We start from the raw sequence: 25,389 nt of genomic DNA, 5'->3' as shown, positions 1-25,389 counted from the left end.
AAAAAATTAAGCATAAAAATTCACATTAGCGCTATAATATTATACGATTTCCTAAATGAAAATCCATATAACACAGCAGTCGGTGGCATATGGTGGCGCTCTCGGATCTACACACACTGGATGTGGCTGGAGCGCACTACATTACACAAGTTTAAAATATATATTAAAAGTATGCTCCTAAAAATCTATATTGTGTGTGGCTTGTATAGTAAAATTGTGTATTTTGCCTATTTCCACAGTATTATGTCTTACGGAGTCTTGCTGTGGGGTAAAGCGGCAGATATTGGGAAAATATTCATATTACAAAAAAGGGCAATACGTGCAATTTATAATTTAAAACCGCGCGATTCCCTACGAGAGATATTTAAGGAAATAGGTATTCTTACAGTAGCTTCCCAATATATTTACAATAATATAATTTTTGTACGACAAAACATTCACAGTTACAAAAAAATCAGTGATCTCCATGATAGGCAAACTAGAAACAGAAATAAGCTGGCTACTCCTGCGCTCCGCCTCTGGAAGGTGCGAAAGTCATTTGTGGGAATGAGTGTAATATTTTATAAAAAAATTCCACAACCAATTTTAGACTTGCCTTTACACAAGTTTAAAAAATGTGTTAAAAGTATGCTCCTAAAAAAGCATATTATACAGTCGCAGACTATGTAAACGATAAAAAAGCTTGGATTTGACTCGCTCCAGCAATGCACGGGGCTGCAATTGCTTGTACAGTATGGTATAATAATGTTGTAAATTGATCACTTGAAAAGAGCAACGGCCAAGTTTCTTGCTGGTTCTTCTCGATAGGAATGGCATTCCGAACCAGTGGTAAATTAAACTAGCTGACGATTCAAAAGCACTTGTAAAAGTTTACTTGAATAGAAATATATTCTATTCTATTCTACTCTGATGACACCAACTTGTAATTTCAGCTTTTTTGTGATAATTAACTGATACCACCTCAATCAAGGTTTTTGCAACGATAGGCATTCCGAACCAGTGGTAGATGCATCCGACTATTCGTAAGCACTTGTAAAAGTTTATACGAATAAAAAAAAAAGGTTTTCAAAAGATTTTCAAAAGAGATTTTCAGAAGATATCAGTACCCTTATTATAAATGCGAAAGTGTGTTTATTTGTTGGTTTATTGGTTGGTTGGTTTGTCCTTCAATCACGTAGCAACGGAGCAACGGATTAACGTGATTTTTGGCATGGGTATAATTAAAGACCTGGTAAGCGACATAGGTTACTTTTTATCCCGCAAAATGAAAAAGTTCTAATCGATAGCTTGGCCTATGGGCTCTTAAAAGTCTTGCATCTCTTTTTCAATTGTTGGCTGCAACAGGTTCGCGTTTAATTCTGACAGAGACGATTGTGTAGAAACAATGGTGGTGGATTCTGTACCAACAGCTGATGGACCTTGATATTCAAAAGAAAATATACCCCATATATGTATTGTATATATAATATTTTTGAAGGAAATTTACCCCTTCTAGACATTTCTAGTAACCCTTACTTCAGTGTCGACATTCATTAAAATTTGCCAAACCCGCGCGCCCGTCGTCCACACCTGACGCCCAGCTCCCGGCGAACTGTGCCATGCCGCCCATATCGCCATGTCCCCAATACATTGCCGCTCCACTACACAACAGCTGGGAACCCCGCCGCACCAAACCAGTAATATATAGCCTACATTGCGACGCTATTGTAACAGCTGTAATTTGTATACGCCGCTGTTCTTGAACTGCGTAATCTGATTTGTTATAACTTATAACAAACTTTGCCAATACATTACGTGTTTGTTGCCTTTAAATTGGCGACTTTTTTAGCGAGCGGGCAATGGAAAGCGAAAAATAGTAAACTGCGAATGTTACTTATTACTTTTTTTTTTTTTTTTTTTTTAATACAATAAAACTTAAAGCTAGCCTTATCTAATTACTATATAAATCATGACCGCGTGGAATGGTGCCAAGAATACTGGCTGCATTTCCGCGCTGGACAGCCAGGCTGATCCGCTGCGCAAAAAATGAGCCAGCCCTTCTGTCACCAGTTGAGGCTATTAATCGCGGTGAAATGTCTCGTAAAAAATTTTTAGCACTAAGACTCCATGGCCCCAGGGTCTCCACGGCAAATGGCACAAAAATGTAACTCTCTATAAGAGAGGCATACTTGCGCCGCTTGCCGTTTTCAGCTGTTTCTGCTGCGGCTCCCGGTCTTGATGCTGTCTTCCTGATATGACACGGGGCCAATGTGTCAACGCAAGTTGCGTCCCACATTAGCGCCCGTCCCCGTTCCCAGGGAACCAGCGTCAATCCATCAGGTCTCTTGCCATCATCCCGACTAATCCCTGCCGGCTCAATGAGCGCAGGAATATTTATGGTGGCAAGAGCTCTTTTAATTGTATCGTTAAGAGAGCCATGCCTAAACAGCCTACCGGAGCTCCTTTGGCAAGAGAGTCCGTGGATTCCAAATTTATCAACCTCTTTTCCACACGGACATCTGTGCTGATGGCACAGTGGTGTTCCCAATCTGAGACCTAGAGCCACACGAAAACTTTCGTTATCTAAAAGTGTGCCGAGATTTTTTGATGGCAAGGCATGCAGCCAATACCCAGATTCCTTTTCGGATAATGCTAGAAGCCTGGCACGATCTCTGTCACTTGTAAGATTTTGAACCAAATTCGTATGTGTCAGTTGAACCAATGGCAAATCCCAAAGTTTTTGTGTAGTACGTTCCTTCGGGATGTCGACATTGGGACATCTGACCTTCCAACTCTCTAGGGCCTCTGTGGCATAGGTCAATGATGAATTGGATTTGAGAATTTGAGAGCTAAGCTCTTTTATACTATGCACAGAGGACAGAAAAGCCGGAAGAGCTACACTGGAAATTTTCCTCACGCCGATGCCACCGTACTTGACCGGTAAAGTTGCTTGGTTCCAGGATTGCTCATCAAAAGTTAAATTTAGAATTTGTTCTAGTGTACTTTTAAGGGTGGCATCCATGTTATCGAGTAGTCCATGAAATTTCCAAATTGGGCTCGCGCGGAGAATGTAAATTAATTTAGGTACAAAAAGGCAATATTTTAGGATCGAAAATGCAATGTGAGAATTTAAAGTGCCCAATTTGTCGGTATTAGCCGAAAATGTTCTGACTTTTTGATCCAAGAGTGGTTGTATGGATTCATTATAAAGAGGAGCACCGAGAAGGCAAAGTGAACGTTTATCAAGTATTTTAATATTAGGTGAAATTTCATTGAATAATTCAGAGGCCAATAGAATTCTTTCTTGCGACAGTTATTATTATTACTTATTACTTTTTGTTACATAATAGTTTCTCTCTGGGAGCAGGTGGTATAAATCTGGCAGCCATATTGATGGCAACTGAACTTAAGCTCGAATGAAGGACTTTTTTTCAGGAATGTTTTTATTGAGAAGTCGTAGACGGGCTGTTTTTAGGGTTACGTACCTCAAAAGGACAAACGCAACCCTTATAAGATCACTTTGTTCTGTCCGTCGGTCTGTCAAGAAACCTACAGGGTACTTCCCGTTGACCTAGAATCATGAAATTTGGCAGACCTACCGTCTTATAGCAGACATTAGGAGAAAAATCTGAAAACCGTGAATTCGTGGTTACATCACACAAAAAAATTAAATTGTGGTCATGAACTAAAAATTAGTATTTTCAATTTTTGAAGTAAGATAGCTATATCAAGTGGGGTATCATATGAAAGGGCTTCACTTGTGCATTCTAAAACAGATTTTTATTTATTTTTATGCATCATAGTTTTTGAATTACCGTGCAAAATGTCAAAAAAATACGGCTGTAGTACGGAACCCTCCTTGCGCGAGCCTGATCGCATTTGGCCGGATTTTTAAATTAATTCTAGCGCCATAAACTTCCGCTATACAAAAAAACACGTCATTTTATGACTACAGTCCTAGACCCTACTATTTGCTAATTATTATAGGTACAAGCTAAAGATAAATACATAAATAAATTACCGGGCTAATGGTTTTCGGGACACAGCAGCATCCTGGCACAAGCCCGCCGTTATCCAGATATATATGTTTGTATGTGCGCTCGTAGCACACGATCGGACACGCGGCATCTGCGCCCCACGATTTATATGTTTGCTGATAAAACATAAATATTGCTGCCTTTTGGTCAATTAATTAATTATATTACTTTCACTGTATTTTTTTCGTGACTTTCGTCTATGAGTATTTCGGGTTTTTCGGATTTCGGGTGACAAGTTATTGATAAAAATTCATCATTATCCTCTTCTTAACATTCTACCGGTCTGCTACTGAGCGCGGGTTGTTTCCTCTCAGAATGCTGAAGAAGGCTTCAGGCTTCAGGCCTTAGTTCACTACGCTGACCAAGCGGAGCGGACGCGGAGTCAGTAATAGGGTCCCGTTAGTACCCTTGGGAACCCTAAGAAGAAAGGAAAGGCGTCGCTATTAAAATGTGTAGATTTTTATGAAAAAATATAAAAAAACACCTCTATAATCTAAATGTTGTGCTACCCCATTAAGTAATTCTAAGCGCACACACCATTCGTCGCGTAAATCCGCAATTATCCCGTATTTATACATGTTTGCGTGTTCCCGGACATTCCGCCCGCCCACCGCCTGCGCCGTCCACCCGCCCGCCCAGCTGCGACCTCGGTAATTGTTTGCTTGTTTGTTAAAGCGAGTTTTAACGCACATAAGCGTAATGCTAACTGCGATCTGGACAAAATGTATAAAAGAGTCAACAAGGGCAATGATACCCTTTCGAGACCTCCCTGGCGCAGTGGTGAGCGCTCTGTGTCCTTCTGGAGTCCGTTTTGTCCTCCACTTATAACATATGCCCGCGACTTCGTCCGCGTGGACTACAGAAATTTCAACCCCCTATTTTACTCCCTTAGGAGTTGAATTTTCAAAAATCCCTTCTTAGCGGATGCCTACGTCATAATAGCTATCTGAATGCCAAATTTCAGCCCGATCCGTCCAGTAGTTTGAGCTGTGCGTTGATGGATCAGTCAGTCACCTTTCCATTTGTATATTTTTATTATTTAGTATTCTATTCTATTTAGGTTAAAAAATTCAGGGTACTTCCTGAAAATCCTACTATACTTCATGAAAGCTAGAGCCAAAAAAAATAAAGAATCCGCTAAGAAAAGATTAGTGAAAATTCAATAAAATAGGGGTTTGGAATTTGTGTAGACCACGCGGACGAGGTCCCGGGTTCGATTCCTGGAAGAAGTTTGGAATTTCATATTTTCTAATTTTTGGTCTGGTCTGGTGGAAGGCTTCAGCCGTGGCTAGTTACCATCCTACCGGCAAAGCCGTGCCGCCAAGCGATTTAGCGTTCCGGTACGATACCGTGTAGAAATCAAAAGGGGCATGGGTTTATTAAAAAAAACTGCCATATAACCTTTTAGGTTAGCCCGCTTCTATCTTAGACTGCGTCATCACTTACTACCAGGTGAGATTGCAGTCAAGGGCTAACTTGTATCTGAATAAAAAGCGGCCTATATCCACTAAAGGACCCATCGGATGAGAAATCAACTCAAAACCTCTTGCAATGCTCTAGGTATTTCAATACACAAACTATTCAGTCTGTGAAGTAAAACTTAAACAATTTCGAGTTTAGAAGCGGCGCGCAAAATCAAACTTTTATATATACAATTTTAAGCAAATGCCTATCGATTGCGCCAGGGGGCGCCATCTGGCGAGAATCTTTTCTATATTAATGCGGGCGACAGTTGGCGACCCCTGATATCAATATACTGTATTGTCTATGAAGGTGGGAGTTAGACCTACTTACTAAAGTAAAGGATGTTCATGATAAACCCATCGCCAGCGCACTACTGAGTACGGGTTTCCTCTCTGGTTAAGGCCATAGTCTGCCACAGTGCGGATTAGCAAATTTCACACACCTTTGAGAACATTATGGAGAAATCTCAGGCTTATAGGTTTCCTCACGATGTCTTCCTTCTCCGTTTAAGCAATTTAGGTTTCATTGCTTAAAACACAGATATAGTATACAACAGGTCCAGATGGCGATCGGGGTATGAGACGAAGCATCCCCACCACGATTGCCATCTCGACCTGTCGCGTACTACACGTAACTCCGAAAAGTTAAAGGTGCATGCCCGGGATCGAACCCCCGACCTCTTGATTAGGAGCCGGATCTATACAATACGATTTTTATTTTATTTTATACTAACTTAATATGCTCGGGACTTCTACGAGACCCCTACACTCGTAGCATTTCGTAGCACTCCCACTTAACCAGACATGTCAATATCTTAAATATATAAAAGGAAAAGGTGACTGACTGACTGACTGGGTAACTGACTGACTGATCTATCAACGCACAGCTGAAACTTATGGATAGATCGGACTGACATTTGACATGCAATTAGCTATTATGACGTAGGCATCCGCTAAGAAAGGATTTTTGAAAATTCACCCCAAGGCGGTGAAATAGGGGTTTGAATTTTTTTTAATCCACGCGGACAAAGTCGCGATCATAAGCTAGTAGGAAATATAGTTTCACAAATCACACGTTTAGTAATATTATGGTGAATGAATTAAAAAGAAATAGTTTTTGGACAAATATGCAATTAGGACTTCGCTGTATATTTGGACATGTTCTGCTTGGGTATGTTCTGCAACATGAAATTATTTTTTTATCGGATGTATGTGAATTTTCTTCAAGCTTTGATAGCCTAGTGGTTAGGACGTCCGCCTCCTAATCGGAGGTCGGGGATTCGATCCCGGGCGCGTACCTCTGACTTTTCGGAGTTATGTGCGTTTTAAGTAATTCAATATCACTTGCTTTAACGGAGAAGGAAAACATCGTAAGGAAACCCGCATGCCTGAGAGTTCTCCATAATGTTCTCAAAGGTGTGAGAAGTCTGACAATCCGTACTTGGGCAGTGGTAGACTATGACCAAAACCCTTCTCGCTCTGAGAAGACAACGGTGCCGTCATGTAAATGTGAATATTCATTGCTACAGATTTTTGCGATTTTTGTGTGCAAGTCCGATTCGCACTTCACCGGTTTTTCAAAATTCGTACGTAGGAAGCTGGAATCCAGCTGGACGATCCGTCAGCAGGATCCATCGGCAGTCGATTAGTTTTGCAGATGCATTCAACATAACATACCGCGTTAGCCATGTGGCACGCTGCGGGGGCGTGCCTTACGCAGGTTTTCGTATGGACAGTGTTAGACTCACGTGTTTGAATCGGGATGTACCGACAATAATAATATATCTAGTGGTTATTTTGGTAATTAAAGTCGAGAAGGTTTTATTTTTAGGGTTCCGTACCTCAAAAGGAAAAACGGAACCCTTATAGGATCACTTTGTTGTCTGTCTGTCAGTCTGTCAAGAAACCTACAGGGTAGGTACTTCCCGTTGACCTAGAATCATGAAATTTGGCAGGTGGGTAGTTCTTATAGCTGACATTCGGGGAAAAATCTGAAAATCGTGAATTTGTGGTTACATCACACAAAAAAATTAAATTGTGGTCCTGAACTAATAATTAGTGTTTTCAATTTTAAAAGTAAGGTAACTGAGTATATCAAGTGGGGTATCATATGAAAGGTCTTCACCTGTGCATTCTAAAACAGATTTTTATGCATCATAGTTTTTGAATTATCGTGCAAAATATCGAAAAATTATGACTAGGGATTCATAATTTTTTTTTTCAACGAGGCTGTTGCGCGAGCCTAACTCGCACTTGGTCAGTTTTTTTATTCAGGTACAAGTTAGGTAGATAAAACATTAAAGGATTTTGAATGTACGCTGAGAGCATTGAATGAACTGTTCATGCAATGCTCTCCGCGTACTTCAGTAACTCTCGAATCAAAGTTATCCACCCGTCATTGAATGGATCCCATTGAGCATTATTGTCCAAAAGCGCGTTGAACGATACCAATGAACGCGGTATAGGTATTTATAATATGAGTATTGGGGTAGTGATTAAAATGTGGATTAGAATTAAATTTTTATGTGCTTACATGGTACTCTGGTCAGTACCGTAACCATATCAATAAAATTCTACACATATATCCCCTAACTGCGGCGAGAGTTAAAAAGATATGTACTAAATGGCTTTTAACTCTTTCTTACGATCAATCAGAACAACTTATAAAGTCTTGGCATTGTAATTAAATCTAATTCACATAATATAACATTTACACACACACACACACACACACACACACACACACAAACACACACACACACACACACACACACACACACACACACACACACACACACACACACACACACACACACACACACACGCGCGCGCGCGTCATATTGTCATATTGACACTGCAACACAGTGTAAACTTCTGCAGGATCATCGTTCCCAGCTGTTATTGTTTGTGAAATTATTGTGTGAAAAATAAAGATTATTTATTTATTATTTATTATAAAAATAAAGTACGAATAAATCTTAAAAAAAAAAAAAAAAAGTACCAGAACGCCATGTAAGCCCGGCCAGTGATAGTTTATTTATACCGCTTCGCTGTTCTATGTACGCTCGTTCAGCTGTCGAATTTAATGACTCTCCATTACACTGATGACCGCGATGCGCTTCTCAATGGAAACACGTCAGAAAGAAAACCAGTGCGTCTTACTTGTTTATATCACTACTGACATTATGAATGCTTAAGTGTTTTTGTTTGTTGGTTTTTTCATCAATCATGTCGCAAGTCGCAACGGAGCAACGGATGGACGTGATTTTTCTTATAGTTTTAAAGACCTGTAAGCTGATTTTTATCCTGGGAAATCAAAAAGTTCCCACGGAATTATCAATAATCTTAACCGACGAGGATGAAATCGCAGGCATGATCTAGTAACTTTCTAGAGCGAAATTACAAGAAACTGACAAACTGTTGGGTCTCAAAACTGAGGATTTTAGGTACACGTCACGTAGGTTCTCTTTCTAATGTAGGTAGGTACACTTTACTGAGAAAGAATTACCTATTGTTGAAAAAAGATTTTTAAAAACCAAATTCAGGCGGCCAAAGTCGCGGAAAAAGATTTTCTTTATGTAAAGTAATCTAAAATAATTAGCACATTAGCGTTAGTTCTTTTTTTCATTCTTAAAGACATCAACTCAGGATACTTATTGTAATTTCTAGCGAATAATAAAACTTAGGTACTAGTCCTATCACTTGAATTTTAAGAAAAAAACTAACACAATATGTCTACTAGGAATTTAATAACCGATCCAAAAAAGGTCCAATTACGTGCAAATGTAAAAATTGTAACACCTGTGCACGCCACCTGCGCGCTCTAACGAGAAACCTACCCCTTGCTGCCCCTACCGCTACCCCTACCCTCTACCCGCCCACCCGCGCCCTCTGGGGAAACTATTTGTCATGTACTTGAGGATTACGGGATTTCACTTTTCGGAATGGGTTATCATGTGCAATTTGGATTTTGGATCGAAATGTAATTTGAATCGGCCTACGTCCTTGTTAAGGATTTTTTACTTAATTACAGAAGGGAGACACTGGTTACCTATACTTAAGCCAAATTGGATAAAGAAATGTAAATATATCGATCTAAAATTCAAAGTCCTGACTGACTGACTGACTTGTATATCAACGCACACGCTAAACCGCTGGTCGGAGGGTTGTGTCCTTTGTAAAGAGTAGGCTAGATGCCTAAAGGAGAAAGGAATTTTCGATATTCCACCCCTAAGTGGGTTAAATGGGGGTTTGAAATTTATGTACTCCACGCGGACGAACTCGCGAAATCTGGCATTTTTGGACGGATTTTTATTTTTGATGTACTTTACACACCTTTAAGAACATTATGGAGAACTCTCAGGCACACAGGTTTCCTCACGATATTTTCCTTCGCCGTAAAGCAAGTGATATTTAATTACTTAAAACGCACATAACTCCGAAAAGTTAGAGGTAAACTTAACCACTAAGTCATCATGGCTTAAATATTACATTTCATTCAATTTTAATAATTAAAGTTAAATTTAAAAAGATGTAGGTAAATTAACTCTTTGTCAAAATCGTTTAAACCGGCCGCGGCCGTGAAAAGCTAGCAGACAAACAGACACACTTTCCCATTATTAATATTAGGTATGTAGTATGGATTCTTCCTCGTTGTATGTTGTGGCAATCTGTGGTGATAAAACAAAACAAATTGTTTAATCGAAAAACATTTGATTAGTAGAAAAGTTTTGCGAACTCTAAAGGGTGAGTGAGATCTATAGAGCGCACTCTGACTTTGCTTAGACTTAAGACAGAGTTAAAATGAGATAGAGCTCTATCTCTCCCATAAATATGTCTCGTTTTAACTCAATCTTAAGTCTAAGCAAAGTCAAAGTGCGCTCTATAGATTTCAGCCTTAGGGAGAATGGGCAAGGGGCATTTTCCCAGAGTTCGCAAAACTTTTCTTGCAGTCTGTGTATCGTTAGTCGTAGCGTGGAAACAACATGCATTGTGTCAGTATAGCAGTGTAGAGTATGGACGCCTGCCAACAGCAGCTGGTCGCAGCTGCGAGATGTAACCCAGCTGTGTTACATGCTTCATGGTACATCCTATACAGACACAGTCCAATCGAGCTGCGAGTATGTTTTAGCGTTTAAACTATCGTGAGTGATTTCCATATTATACATATCTTACACCCGGCTGTACTCACGTGTTTAGTCGACGTTAGCGCCGCTGCTCGAACAACGGGCTGTTCGAGCAGCGGCGCGCACTCTCAACCGCGACGTGTGCGCGAACTGACTCCTTGAAAAAGGACCCCGGATGGGTTCGAAACTAGTCGGGCTAACGTCGACTAAACACGTGAGTACAGCCGGGTGTAAGATATGTATACTACGAGTATGTTTCATACACTTTGCGTCATCGACCATAGCGACACCTGCAAGGAAAACTTCCTCTCATTTTCACACCACTACCCAAAAAAGGAGTGTAATGTTTTCAGGATTTATTTCTGTGAGCTTCTTTATTCCACCACAACTTCTAAATAAATAACTCTTTTTTATGTTAAAAATTGAAAAAAATTGTTGTTTACGGATTGTGACGACGCGACGTTCCGTACAGCGCGCAGCGTGATGTTAATGTTAAAAATAAATAAACATCATGATTTTATTAAAATCATTCTCTTTAATAATTATTTCTAGCCCCATAAACTACCTCTATACAATATCACATCATTTTATGACTACAATCCAAGACCCTATTACGACTTGTTATAAATGTGATATCTTTGGTTTCGTCAGCTAGTACATAGGTACACTTCTTTGCCCTAAATTATTAATGATAGATTTCTAAAATATTTCCTAAATAGTACCTGAGTATCATTTGGTAACAGGTGAACTGCTCACATGTGTTTGTAAACAGAATGACAGTAAAACAATACAAGATCTATTGCGGTCGTAACTCGGTAATTAAATAAGCACACACATCTGCCACTTTGTTGCCCCCTAATCACTCCCTGGCGCAGTGGTAAGCGTTGTGGTCTTATTAGTGGGAGGTCCCGGGTTCGATTCCTGGCAGGGGTTTGGAATTTTATAAGTTCTAAATGCCTTGTCTGGTGGGCTAATTACCACGCTACCGGCAGAGCGATTTAACGTTCCGGTACGATGCCGTATAGAAACCATGAGTTTAATAAAAACTGCCATACCTCTTTTAGATTAGCCCGCTTCCATCTTAGAATGCATCATCACTTACCACCAAGTGAGATTGCAGTAAAGGGTTAACTTGTATTTGAATTTAAAAAAAAATTACTAGAAATTTAACAAAATGGCAGTCCATGGGGAACGCCAACAGAAGTAAAAGCCTTGTAGAGATGTCCACACACCAAAGTCTTGCGCCGTCTTATTTATTTATTTATTTATTCTTATTAATTTTACAGGGCTCTTACATTTCTAACTCGCCAAACTGGTGGCGCTCTTAATATTATGTACCATTAGATAGATAGAAATACTTTATTGCACCCAAAAATATTACATAACATGACAAAGAAACTAAAACTAAAAAAAAAAATGTATGCAAAGGCGGCCTTATTGCTCATAGCAATCTCTACCAGGCAACCTTTGGTACCATTTTATGCACATAACTTACTACTATATTTTCATTAAAGCTATTCATACATCTATAACTTATATCCAGCTTACATCCAGCGGTTCCCTGTGACTCGTCTGATGTCGTCTGTCCTTCTAGTGATGGTCTGCCAACGCTGTGCCAACTGGTGGGAGGACTACTACAAAATACTTATTCTGTTGACAGATGGAGGCGAAGGTGAAGGAAGAGGTGCCAGATAAAGACTACAGTCAGCCTTCCAGCACGGCGGAGAGGCGGAAATGTAAGTGACAACTAAACATACATTTTTGTACATTTATATTAATTAATTATTTGTATGTATAAAAGGAAAAGCTGACTGACTGACTGAGTGACTGACTGATCTATTAACGCATAGCTCAAACTACACGGATCGGTCTGGGCAAGCAGATACTTAGGCATTAACTAAGAAAGAATTTTTGAAAATTCAACCCCTAAAGGGTTGAAATAGGGGTTTGAAAGGTTCACGCAAACGAAGTCACGGGTATACGAGTGTACCTAAGCTAGTTCTAAATGATGTTTATACTTTTTATTTTATTTTATTTTTATTCAGATACAAGTTAGCCCTTGACTGCAATCTCACCTGGTGGTAAGTGATGATGCAGTCTAAGATGATAGCGGGCTAACCTGGAAGGGGTATGGCAGTTTTTTTATTAAACCCATACCCCTTTGGTTTCTACACGGCATCGTACCGGAACGCTAAATCGCTTGGCGGCACGGCTTTGCCGGTAGGGTGGTAACTAGCCACGGCCGAAGCCTCCCACCAAACCTAAAATTCCAAACCCCTGCCAGGAATCGAACCCGGGATCTCCCACTATTAAGACCACAGTGCTCACCACTGCGCCAGGGAGGTCGTCGATAGGTATCGAATTGTACGGACCACAAGGCACAATAATTTCCTCGAATACAAGTACAAACTCTACGCCGTAGATAGTTTGTACTCGTAGAGGGCCTACCGGCCGCCCGTAGGCAAGTTCTACGCATTCCAGGGAATTGGGAATCGCATTCTCAGGCATGACGTAGACTGTAGAAGAGTAAGACGTGTATGATATATTCCATTTCTTGCTGGTTGGGTAGTTATAGAAAATGAGCAACGGATCGACCTGATTTTTTGAAGACCTGAAGAGTACCTAACATAGGCATACCAATATTAGCCAAGTTTATCATGCTGACTAATATTCCCCTTTCCCCTCCAATTAAGCGTACAGCTCGTGCTAGGAGTAGGTACGACAATAGTGCAACGGGTGGGGTTTGAACCGGCGACCTTTCAGTTATCTCAAACTTCCTAACGACATTAAAGAAGAAACAAAAGAAGTCACCTTTAAGAGAAAATTAAAACAATGGCTACTACAAAAATGCTTTTATGATATACAAGAATTTCTAACTGCATAAACCTCAATAGCGTGACGCACCTGTAAATGACATCTGATATTGACATTAAACTATAAGACCTTGTAAGATTAATAATTTTAATAATTTAATCCTATTCGTATTGTATCTTTAATATTTACCATTTTATTGTACCTAAAATTGTATTTGCAATACCCTGACAGGGTCTCATGTATTTAGCTTTTAGCTTTAAGCACCCACCATCAATAAATGTAAATGTACATGAAAGCAAATAAATAAATCTGAATCTGAATCTGAATCTATCAGTCCGCTCCTTTAACCGTTATGCTATCGAGGCTTTATATTTATTTCATTCCCGTGGTACATTCAGATACATTATTCTTTGATTCCGTTGCAATTTAGTTCGGAATTGAACACCATTAAGGTGGGTACATACAGACAGTATATTATAAGCGTGGTTCGCAGTAGGCGGTCGGTGTTCGGTGGGAATCAGCAAGTGTGGCGCGATCATGATCTGACGATAGCGTCGGGCGGCACGGAGCGCTCAAATACACTGATGTATACATTTGCGAAGTGGCAGTTGTACGACAGGATGTGTACCTGTGAAGGCTCCTCCTCTCAGAATGAGATGGGCTTAGCAGTGGCGTGCACAGTGTTTGAAGCCAGGGTAAGCATTAGGTAGGAATGTGTTTACTGACAGGTCATAATGAAAAATATGCATTGAGCTATTACAACTAGGGTAAGCAGTGCATTTATGCCTCTATGACCTGCACGCCACTGGGGCTTAGCCAGATAGTCCAACACGCTGTCCAAGTCCCGACTGGCAGTCTATTCACACAAACCTTATATCTAAATACACTATCGAGAACTCCCAGGCATATAGGCATGTAGGCACACTTATAGAGCGCAACAGGTCGAGATGGCAATCGGGGTATGCGGCGGACGAACACCCAAACGTCACCCGGCTTACCCGCTCCGGGTAGCGCGAGGGCAGTGCGGGTGTGCGGGGCATCAGTGGCGTGCACGTCATAGAGGCATAAATGCACTGCTTACCCCAGTTGTAATAGTTCAATGCATATTTTTCATAATGAACTGCCAGTAAACAGATTCCTACCTAACTAATGCCTACCCTGGCTTCAAACCCTGTGCACGCCACTGCGGGGCATCCCATCCCGATTGCCATCTCAACCTGTCACGTACTATACATGTAGACACATTCTCGTTATGTAAAAGTAGTTTTTCTATCACTTGCCTGACTTTTAACATAAAAGAAAACAGGGTGAGGAAACCTGTATGCTTGAAAGTTCTCCATAATGTTCTCAAAGGCGTATGAAGCCTGCTAATCAAAACCTGGCAAGTGTGGCGGACTTCTCATATTAAGAGGAGACCTGCCCTCAGTAATGGGCCCATGATTGTTTGATCATGATGATGATAATGATTATTTTCCTGTGAGTTTTTATGCAGTCAAAATTTAATCTAGTTACTTCTAGAAGCTTTAAACCCTCGCTACTTCCATTTGTATAAATGGCGGCGTATTTTCTACCAAACGATTGGAATTGAACATGATAGTCGCAAATAACAATACTATTGAGCACGCTACAAAACAATAAATATTCCACAAAATCTATATATATAAAAGGAAAAGGCGACTGACTGACTGACTAATCTATCAACGCACAGCTCAAACTACTTGGCGGATCGGGCTGAAATTTCGTGTGCAGTTAGATATTATGACGTAGGCATCCGCTAAGAAAGGATTTTCGAAAATTCAACCCTTGAAGGGATAATGTAGGGGTTTGAAATTTGTGTAGTCCACGCGGACGAAGTCGCGAGCATAAGCTAGTCCATATTATAAATGCTAAAGTGCATCTGTCTACATGCTAGCTTTTCACGACCCATATGTTTATAGCGCGTACATTTTGTGATCTCACTCGCCATTTTAGCTCAATGTATATCAACTGTCATGTAAAAAGTACGGTTCACCTTTAAAATAAGGACTAAAGTCGCACTTTTAACATGACAGTTCACACATTGAGTTGAAATGGCGAGTGATATCTCATAATGTATGCATTATAACTGTTTTTGACATTTGCGAAAGAGATAGCTTGCATCTCTAGGAATGATTTAGGCTACTTGGTCAGCGTGGTGGATTGTGGCCTCATCATCATCATCATCGTGTAGGCAACACAGAAAACCTGCCATCTGTCACCCGTGAGTGGAGGTGTGACAGTGGTAGCGGCGTCGGACGGACGCAGTGAGAGAAAAAGATGGACGAGATAAAAGTAATTAAGCGAGATATAAGTACTAGGTGATTAATTAAGCTAGATATAAACTAAGTGGATGTTACAAGTGTACCTGAATATAAGACTGTGGACATCGGAACTGCGTTTGATTCATATTAGGGTCATCCCAAGACTAATAAACCCGGATTGGAGGTTAAGTTGTTTATATCAGAAGATTGGATGTGATTCATGCCCAAAAATGCGGGTCTATCCTGGAAGATGTTAAAAGTGCCTGTACAAGACGCATAGCAACATATTTATTAGGTACTTATATCGGAAATTATATGAAGAAACCTACCTGAACGAATAACAAAGTGAATATGAAATATATACAAACTACAATGGTGCTACACTATTACTTTGGGAGTACTTGAGTAGACCTGTATCGAGTTGGAGGGCTTGTCTCCAACGCAACTACTCAAGAGATTGGTTTGAGGAAAGCACCTTGCACTGTCTGGAACAAGCAGAAGTACGTAGGTCGATGGGTCCAATGCATCCATAGGTTGTATTGAAACGGTGAATCTGTGTGCTTACCTTCTTACAGTGGATGTTCATTAAAGCATGGGTGAATATTAAGAGTGCCTAATGTTAGATTACTGCATCAAAATACCTAAGTAGGTATTTGATAAGTTACAATATTACCAATTGATACTTTTAGAACAGAGTAAGTGAAGGCTATAATTATTAATAGTAAGTAGATATCAGCATTATGACTTATTTGAGAGTTCAAAGTAAGGGATTATAGTTTTGTTCTGACCGCTTTAATGGATTATTATGTAGGGACATACCTAGCCCAAGATTTGATCTATGAAGTTATAGTAGAGTAGTACTAACACCTTGTATTTTAAAATCGAAATAAGGTAATAAGTGATATGAAATACTTTAAACCAAATAGGCACCTACCTATATTAAAGTAGAATCAAGAAAACAATTAGATTATTATGTAGGTAAGTACTTGATACATGAGCTAGTGTAGAAATATAAAAAATAGAGTTTATTTGCTAGAATGTGGTACAATTTGGTCTTAAATCTGTTTTGATCTAACACATTCAACCAATAACTGAGTGTGTAAATTATTACCTATAGTACATTATCATAGCATAATAAAATGTGAAAATTTAGAATGAATATCTACTTAACTTTATCTATCTAGGAAGTAATGTTAACAATATAATTTTATTCAAGTCTTAATTTAAATCATTCAACAATCATTTTAAAAAAAGAAATATGTACATGTGCTTTAGTTAAAAATAGAAATAATAATCTTACAATAACAACGGTCATATCTACATCAATGGGTCAATCAATGGTTTTAGTGCAAAATTTGGGTTATATACAGGGGTCTGATATAATCAAGTAGGTATGTACTTGATACTGGTGTCACTTAAATGAAATATTTCCGAGATTATTCAACTGTTACCATTTTTTTCATGTTTTGACAACTTTTCTGATGATGTCCACGACCCTGTGACCCCGACTTGACGATGAGGTCGACGAATGTGAGATGAACAAGTGGTTTTGGCCTGCATCTGTGGTGGAGAAGTGCACATAACCTTCAAGTTGTGATTGGAAGCAGTCATGTACCTGCATGGATCGGATAAGAACACAGTAACTCTTGGTGTGAGGCCTGTTGTAATGATACAAAAGAAAAAAAAGCCATCCCGGCCTGCCTCATTATGATGGAGGCTGTAACCTCAAGGTATTGTTATGTAATACAGTAATAAGAAGGTAAGAAACATCTGAATACTACTATGGTTAATTGAGGCAAATCTAGTTTACCTAGTAACTAAAATAAAGTCTTAAAACTTTGAATTGAATAGTCTCAATATGAGTAGTTATTCTTCTTTAATTAAATAATTACATACTTAACTATACACATAGTAATATTTTAGTACAATTTAAGGATAGAATGCCTGAAATATGTGTCAGGTGCATGTGTTTTCATTACCTACCATTTAATGTAAGATTTTTGGATTTGGGTCTATGGTAGGCATGGTATGGTTGTGAGAATGATAGACAGTGATAGGGAGACTAATAGAGTCGATTGCCAGATGCACCCATTGAATACCTATCTACCGACTGAATAGTCTGTATTATGTACTGACAGACATAGATCAACCCGCAGGCCCTGCATAATCAAATATGATTTGAGTTCTCTACTAAGCTACTACTGGACATAAAGAAAAGATTTTGGAAAATTAGACCTGGGGTGGATCAGCTAATAAATAATTAATTGGTCCACTAGATAAAGTAGGTAACATTGAACCTATTTTGAATCTGTAGGTTTACTTATTCGACCAAATTAGAGTTATTAGATTACTTTGAATACCTAGTAAGTATAGGGTATGAAATATCAGGTTTGAATTAATCTAACTATGTACATACCAGAAACAGAAAGACATACAACACTCATGCTCACGAAAGTAGCCATGTGGATGTTGGAATTTTATTTGATTCTTATACCAATAAAATTTATATTAAGTGCTAGTATGTACTTTTGTTCCGTTTGCTCACCCTTGTGGAAATTATAAATTACATTTGCTGCAACCACCATTTAAGGAGAGGTGAGGTTATGAAAGGAAAATGAATTGAATCATTATTATATTAACCTAAAGTGAATTTAACTGATCAGATCAGATGAAAATAAATAAATGGACTTGAATTAAAATATTTATTTATCAGCATAACAGTGGTTCTTTCAAATGTTCTTAGAGTTTTATAATTAAAAAAGGTAAAATTATGTGAGCTATCACATTCATATAAAGTCACTAGTAGCTGACATCCTCTTATACTAATAGATGACATGCATTCGTGATTTTTAGAATTTGGAAAATAAAAATAATAATAAAATAAAAACACGTTTCCACTTCTCATGCTCGTAAGGTTCTATTTTACGCAGGCTATAAGAGGACTAAAGTGCGTTTCATGCTGTTATACACAAGGTATTTAGAGGTAAACAACAGTCTCTCTGAATGACATATGGATGAGAAAGAATTTATGTAATTTCTATGGTGCCAGTGAACTTTTGCACTTGTATTGAGGTTGCGACCTATACCTACCTACAAACTCATTACAGCACCCTCATTTAATCCCTACTCTTTTCGGTCAATCTATAGATATGTACTTATAGTAATATTATATTGTTACATTTCCTCGCAATCGAAGTGAAAATCAGTGTTTATAACTCGGCTCAAGTGGCTTGTTTGGTGCCCTTGTTGTACAATCTGCTTTCATAAATCAAAGCCTTTAGGTACTTACTACCTCGGAAAAACACACACTGAACAACAGGTTAACTACCAAGTACATCATATTTACTGTTGTTATTATTGGATTGGCTTACCAACTTAATAGATGATACTAGTTACGTAAGCGGCAACCAGAAGGATTTTTGAAGGAAACGAAGATAGGCTTTTACTAAATTTATATTCTTAAATCTTTACATTTTAACTTAACCTAACGTCTGCACTCTGCACCGAGGTTAGATGCAGAGTTTTACATGGTGACGACCTAAATCTAATCTAACCTAACTAAGAGACTGCGTCGAGGTGTGACGACAGACTGCCCCTCTTCACATCTCTCACTTGGTTTAAATACCTTAATGTTAAAATATAGCTAAATCCCAATTCGTTGCGGAGTCACGTATGGCAATGAGGTAGTTTCTTGCTGACGGAGCGCTGGACTTATGACCTAGTGACTTAGCCTTCCAAGATGGTTTGCTGCGTAAGTGATTTGAACTAGGTTATCGTTAGGATATGTAACACCTCCGCCCTCAGAGAGGCAACAATGGTTCGAATGTTGCCGAGATGTCGCATTCCTTATCCTCTTGAGATTGCTAGATATTTGAAGTGGAAGCTATCTGCTGCTGTGAGATGGCTGCTATCCCGTTCGTGAAAATCAAGCATTTGTAATGGCCTGGACAAATCGTTGTCAGATTTCTTGGGGCATCCATCGGAAATCGCGATATGCTTTTCAAACTCGAAGTGTAGCCTTCTATTGTATTCGAGATCCTTTTCCAAAAATGCTTCTGCTTGAATTGACAGGATTTCCTCAGGTTTGGTGAACTTGATGATGATGGGTGGCCGAATTCTCGAGGAAATTCCAGATTTGTGCTTCGGACATTCTGTCTCTATGGTAGGTACATGAATAGTGTCTCGATAGTTACAAGGAAAGGTTAGGATGGACCTACCTACTAGTAAAACCTACGAAAATAGGGCTTTACTAATATTATAGGTAATTTGAATTTTCTTTGTCTAACGATATTATTTCGAGTTTGGAATTAGGTAACAGCAGTATTAGAATGTAGGACATGACAACGCAATTAATTGAAATGAATTATTGATCTTGAATTTATTATAGATTCACAAGCGGAATCTATATACCTATAGTCAGCAAAACCGCGGCTGTAATTTGACTCTACTTATTATAATTTATAATAAATAGTTTTTTATTATAAACGTTGTTCGATATGAGACTAACCTACATTTTAAAGTGCTTATCTGACGAAATTACATCGCGGATATCGAATCGAAATATTCTTTATTATTTCTACGTAAATCTCACGTGGCGGCTGTACCTAAAGAAATTCAGGATGCCAAAACTTTTACGCTCTAAGGTGGTAATCTAGATAGATTACCCTAAAAGTCTAAAATTGGATTTCTATTTTTCGGCGGTTCTTAAACAATGTAAGATTCCGAAACCTATAAACTAACTATGGGGTGGTAACCAAGATTGATTGCCCTAAACCTAAATAAGGACTTCTATTTTACTAACAATTTTTCTGTGGGCCTAAGGCAATTTAGGCTACCGAAAGAAAGGATAATATTCTAGATAAGTACTAAATTATGATTAGGTGTAGGAAAATGGAAACAGGGAAGCAACACGAGAACAATTCAAGTGTACTTACATGTAATCCTTCCTGTAGGTACTATCTTGTCTCCTCTGTTGTATCGATTTTTGGATACTCCTTTTGGTCTTGCCGCAGGTCCGTAGATTCCGCATCCTCGTCCTCAGTTCCCTAGCTACCCTATGTAGTTACGGGGCCCGAACAACAAGGATCCGACCGATTGCGCCAGTTACGTAAGCGGCAACCAGAAGGATTTTTGAAGGAAACGAAGATAGGCTTTTACTAAATTTATATTCTTAAATCTTTACATTTTAACTTAACCTAACGTCTGCACTCTGCACCGAGGTTAGATGCAGAGTTTTACATGGTGACGACCTAAATCTAATCTAACCTAACTAAGAGACTGCGTCGAGGTGTGACGACAGACTGCCCCTCTTCACATCTCTCACTTGGTTTAAATACCTTAATGTTAAAATATAGCTAAATCCCAATTCGTTGCGGAGTCACGTATGGCAATGAGGTAGTTTCTTGCTGACGGAGCGCTGGACTTATGACCTAGTGACTTAGCCTTCCAAGATGGTTTGCTGCGTAAGTGATTTGAACTAGGTTATCGTTAGGATATGTAACATACTATCTGCTGTAATAATAGAAATTAGAAAGAAATACTAAGTTACGAAGTTCAATTTTTATGTACGAGTAAAGGAAACTTTAAAACATGTGTCTCTAATAACAAAAGAGAGTTACGAAGGTGTTATTAAATGAAGCGGCAATGACTGTGGCAATGTTATGTATAACAGGGTCTGGATTGTTGTATTTCTTTATATAGCCTACTAACACATAATTTTATCATATCGTTGTTTCTCGGGTATAAATAATGCACGAATAATTCGATCTCTGACTTAGGTTTAGATCTGAAATAAGAAATGAAATTGTCAGTATACAGAGAAGTGTAAATCTTAACCTTGCAAGCCCCATCGGATAAATAGTGGAGAAACGGATTCCCTACCTTTACTGCCCAAATTTTGACTAGCCATTTGACTTTGGAAAAAGGAGCTTATGAGATGCATATTTTTACTAAATAAATAAATTATTAATATAATTATTATAAACAAAAGACGGATTTGTCTCTTGTGTGTGTGCCCTTAAATTATATTAAAATTTCAAACGAGTTGCACAATTATTATCACCTGCAGACATTACACGTAGGGCGATTGTCTAAAACCTGCATCAATCATTATTGTTCTGATTGGCTGAATTTGTGCGATTCTTGTTGCAGCAATGCATTGTGGCCAGTAGTGGGCGGGCATTAACCAATCAGAGATGATTGCGATCGTGACATTGTAGCTGTCAAACAACCGCGGTAGAGCCCACGGTGAACTAAAGATGTTTACTACTGTAGATACTCCACAAATAGTTGAGAATATCGATTTGAGTGTTGAGTTCAATAGTCTCGATAACTAGTCTTTCAAATCATTAATCAAATTACTGAAAGCCATAAAGCAAATTAAGAAGAAGATTAATCAAATGAGATATTAAGGGAGCAAACACTTAGCGGGTTTGCCATAAACGTTGACACTATAATATTCATTCTATTGACTGTACACAAATAATCGCTTCTGGTGGCTGTCTTGGGGAAGCTAATAAAAAAAAAAATGGTGTTTAATATTGTTATGATATAACGTGTCATTGTTATGAATGTGATTATTATTTTTAGACTCTAAACGAACTGACAACCAGTGAATAAGAGAAAAGGATACCGACTTATGTATGGACTTAGTCCTGGTGCGATAAGCGGTGATCCCTGAGAATATTAGAAACGAATACCGACTTATGTATGGACTTACTCCTGGTGCGATAAGCGGTGATTCCTGAGAATATCTGAAAAGAATACCGACTTATGTATGGACTTATTCCTAGTGTGATAAGCGGTGATTCTTGAGAGTATTTTATGATAACCTAACGAGCAAATAAGAGAGAAGAATACCGACTTATGTATGGACTTATTCCTGGTGTGATAAGCGGTGATTCTTGAGAGTATTTTATGATAACCTAACAAGCAAATAAGGGAAACGAATACCGACTTATGTATGGACTTATTCCTGGTGCGATAAGCGGTGATTCCTGAGAATAGTTGAAAAGAATACCGACTTATGTATGGATTTATTCCTGGTGTGATAAGCGGTGATTCTTGAGAGTATTTTATGATAACCTAACGAGCAAATAAGAGAGAAGAATACCGACTTATGTATGGACTTATTCCTGGTGTGATAAGCGGCGATTCTTGAGAGTATTTTATGATAACCTAACAAGCAAATAAGGGAAACGAATACCGACTTATGTATGGACTTATTCCTGGTGCGATAAGCGGTGATTCCTGAGAATAGTTGAAAAGAATACCGACTTATGTATGGATTTATTCCTGGTGTGATAAGCGGTGATTCCTGAGAATATTTTATGATGAACCAACCGGCAAATGAGAGAAAAGAATACCGACTTATGTATGGACTTATTCCTGGTGAGATAAGCGGTGATTCTTGAGAATAGTTTATGATAAGCCAACAAGCAAATAGGAAAAACGAATACCGACTTATGTATGGACTTATTCCTCGTGTGATAAGCGGTGATTCCTGAGAATATTTTATGATGAACCAAGTGGCAAATGGGAGAAAAGAATACCGACTTATGTATGGACTTATTCCTGGTGTGATAAGCGGTAATTACTGAGAATAGTTTATGTAATATAACTTGTCCCAATTGTGTCAAAGGTTGTCTATTTTATATGTTCCAAATGAGACATATTGTTATTGGAAAATTTAATTCATGTCCCAATTGTGACATACAGCAAGTGGAAATTTTTGATTTTGTAGCAATCGTGCCAAAGGAGGGCAGCATTGACTATAATATAGACCTAAGAATAAGGAATCAAGAATGACAAATGGAAGGTGGCAATACTGACGTAAACAATGGATCGTATTCCGGTGACAAAAGCTGGTCCTAGTAAGAACCAACAAACGAATTGGAAAACGGCTGACGAAGCGTCTGAAAAATGACGAACAATAATAGTCTGGTAAAACCTGATTCGATAATCCCGATGCGAGTGGACGGTGATCTTCAGTATGAACTTCAGCAACTGATCGGGTCGCGATGGTGACAAGAGGGAGTCTAGTTAATTTGATGGAAAACAAGCAGACTAATTCGGGGTCGGCAAGTGGAAAGGGTGTATCCTTTTTATTAATAATAATAGATTTATCTACAGAATAGAGGTACAGAAGTAGATATCATGGTTGGAAATCACTTTACCTGTTCTAGCAGATACTCACTAATGTTCAAGGGTTACTTAAATTCAAATTAAAGTTCTTATAATTGACGTATTCCGTAATGATATATTAATTATGTCTTGCTGAATTCGGTACGTAGTAGCTAGAAGTTGTATAGACCCTTTAAAGTAGATCTAAAATGACATGCTGATTGTAAATGCTAAATATCGGTTCATGTTAATGTACATCTTCGCAGTCACTCATTGTATTACGTTGATGTTTGGTGGAAACAGCACAGTAAAGAGCAAATTCTTAAATACTATTTCAAGTAACATCTATTCCAATAGACTATATAAGCAGTTCGCGCACGAAGGCTTGCTTACTTCACTCGCTAGGTATTAATGTATGGATCGCTGATATGTTATTAAAGCGTATAAGTACACCAATGTATCACGAAATAATTTCCTACATCTTTGTCATTCATTTGTTACACACTGACACGAGACAAGCAACGGTGACCGATGCGGCAATTCACGGCTCAGCATGACGCTGGGTTGGTGCAGCGTTTGGTGCTGTTTGTCCTCAATCACCGTGTTCAAGTTAACCATATTATCATAAGAGGACGAGGGTCTCTGGCATCGTTCGTCCTTACGCGCTCAAGAATGTACAAGAATGGAAGTTTCCAGAAATCAGATTTTATTGTATGTTACATCAATTAAGTCTATAGTGCCATGAAGGACTCGTTGCTTGCGAGACAATAAAATGGGGCAACAAAACGCCGTCTGTTGCGCTCTCTATCGCACTTACGGGGCTTATGGTAGACACAGTTATGCATGCATCTGCCCCTAGTGCAAGGATGATATGGGGCATCACAGGTAACGAGTTTATAATAATACAATAATACCTTGGCTAACATCATTGTGACTTATTTTGTTATATTAATAATAGTATTTGTTGTGCTACAATCGAGATACAGTCAGAGGCAGTCGTCTCAGTTATTTGAAAATATAGAATTACATTTTACACATTGTAGATCTCATAGTGATCTGTACTGTGTGTATCATTATCAATTAGTGGATTCATGTTTCTTTAAATTTCTGGAATAATATGATTATTGGGGTCTCCTTAGAATACATTGTGGTTTGTTTCGATCTTAGTACTTATTAATAATAACAACTACATTTAACCATATTATTTATCTTGACTTCGTAGACATAGGTTCAATATTCAATAACTCAATTTGATAGGTAATTATCTTTTATTGTTATTCAAGTAGAGTACAAAATATGGTCACATAATATCTGTGCCGACATCTCTGCCTTTCTGGTCTGCAAAATTATTTTACAATCATTATTCATATACTTACCGATATTGCTTAGTATAATACTACATATATGCAATTAAAGATTGGCATATTGTTTTCTTATTATTTGTTTTACGTTACATACTTATATTGTAATATATATATATATATTTTTTATTTTTTTTTTCAACGGTGTCAATCAGTAGGTACCACTTGAGAATAATTAAATGTCAATTCACGATAGTCAAATTGGTAAT

The 25,389-nt window shown here is 38.5% G+C and overlaps 2 protein-coding genes across 2 annotated transcripts in view; one reads left to right on the top strand and one right to left on the bottom strand.

Annotated features, from left to right (window-relative positions):
• LOC117983680 (protein 4.1 homolog) overlaps window positions 1–25,389 on the bottom strand; it is a 202,280-nt gene that overhangs the window by 92,979 nt on the left and 83,912 nt on the right. The gene's annotated exons all lie outside the window — the stretch shown is intronic.
• nvy (CBFA2/RUNX1 partner transcriptional co-repressor nervy) overlaps window positions 1–25,389 on the top strand; it is a 90,969-nt gene that overhangs the window by 14,943 nt on the left and 50,637 nt on the right. Inside the window, exon 2 of the mRNA XM_034970300.2 lies at window positions 12,266–12,341. Within this exon, the coding sequence (XP_034826191.1) occupies window positions 12,266–12,341 (76 nt within the window). The remainder of the gene's footprint in view (window positions 1–12,265; window positions 12,342–25,389) is intronic.

Source organism: Maniola hyperantus, chromosome 7 (assembly GCF_902806685.2).
Source record: "Maniola hyperantus chromosome 7, iAphHyp1.2, whole genome shotgun sequence".
Classification (NCBI taxonomy): Eukaryota; Metazoa; Arthropoda; class Insecta; order Lepidoptera; family Nymphalidae; genus Maniola; species Maniola hyperantus.
The sequence above is the reverse complement of the archived record's forward strand: the minus strand, read 5'-3'. Positions and strand labels throughout refer to the sequence as shown.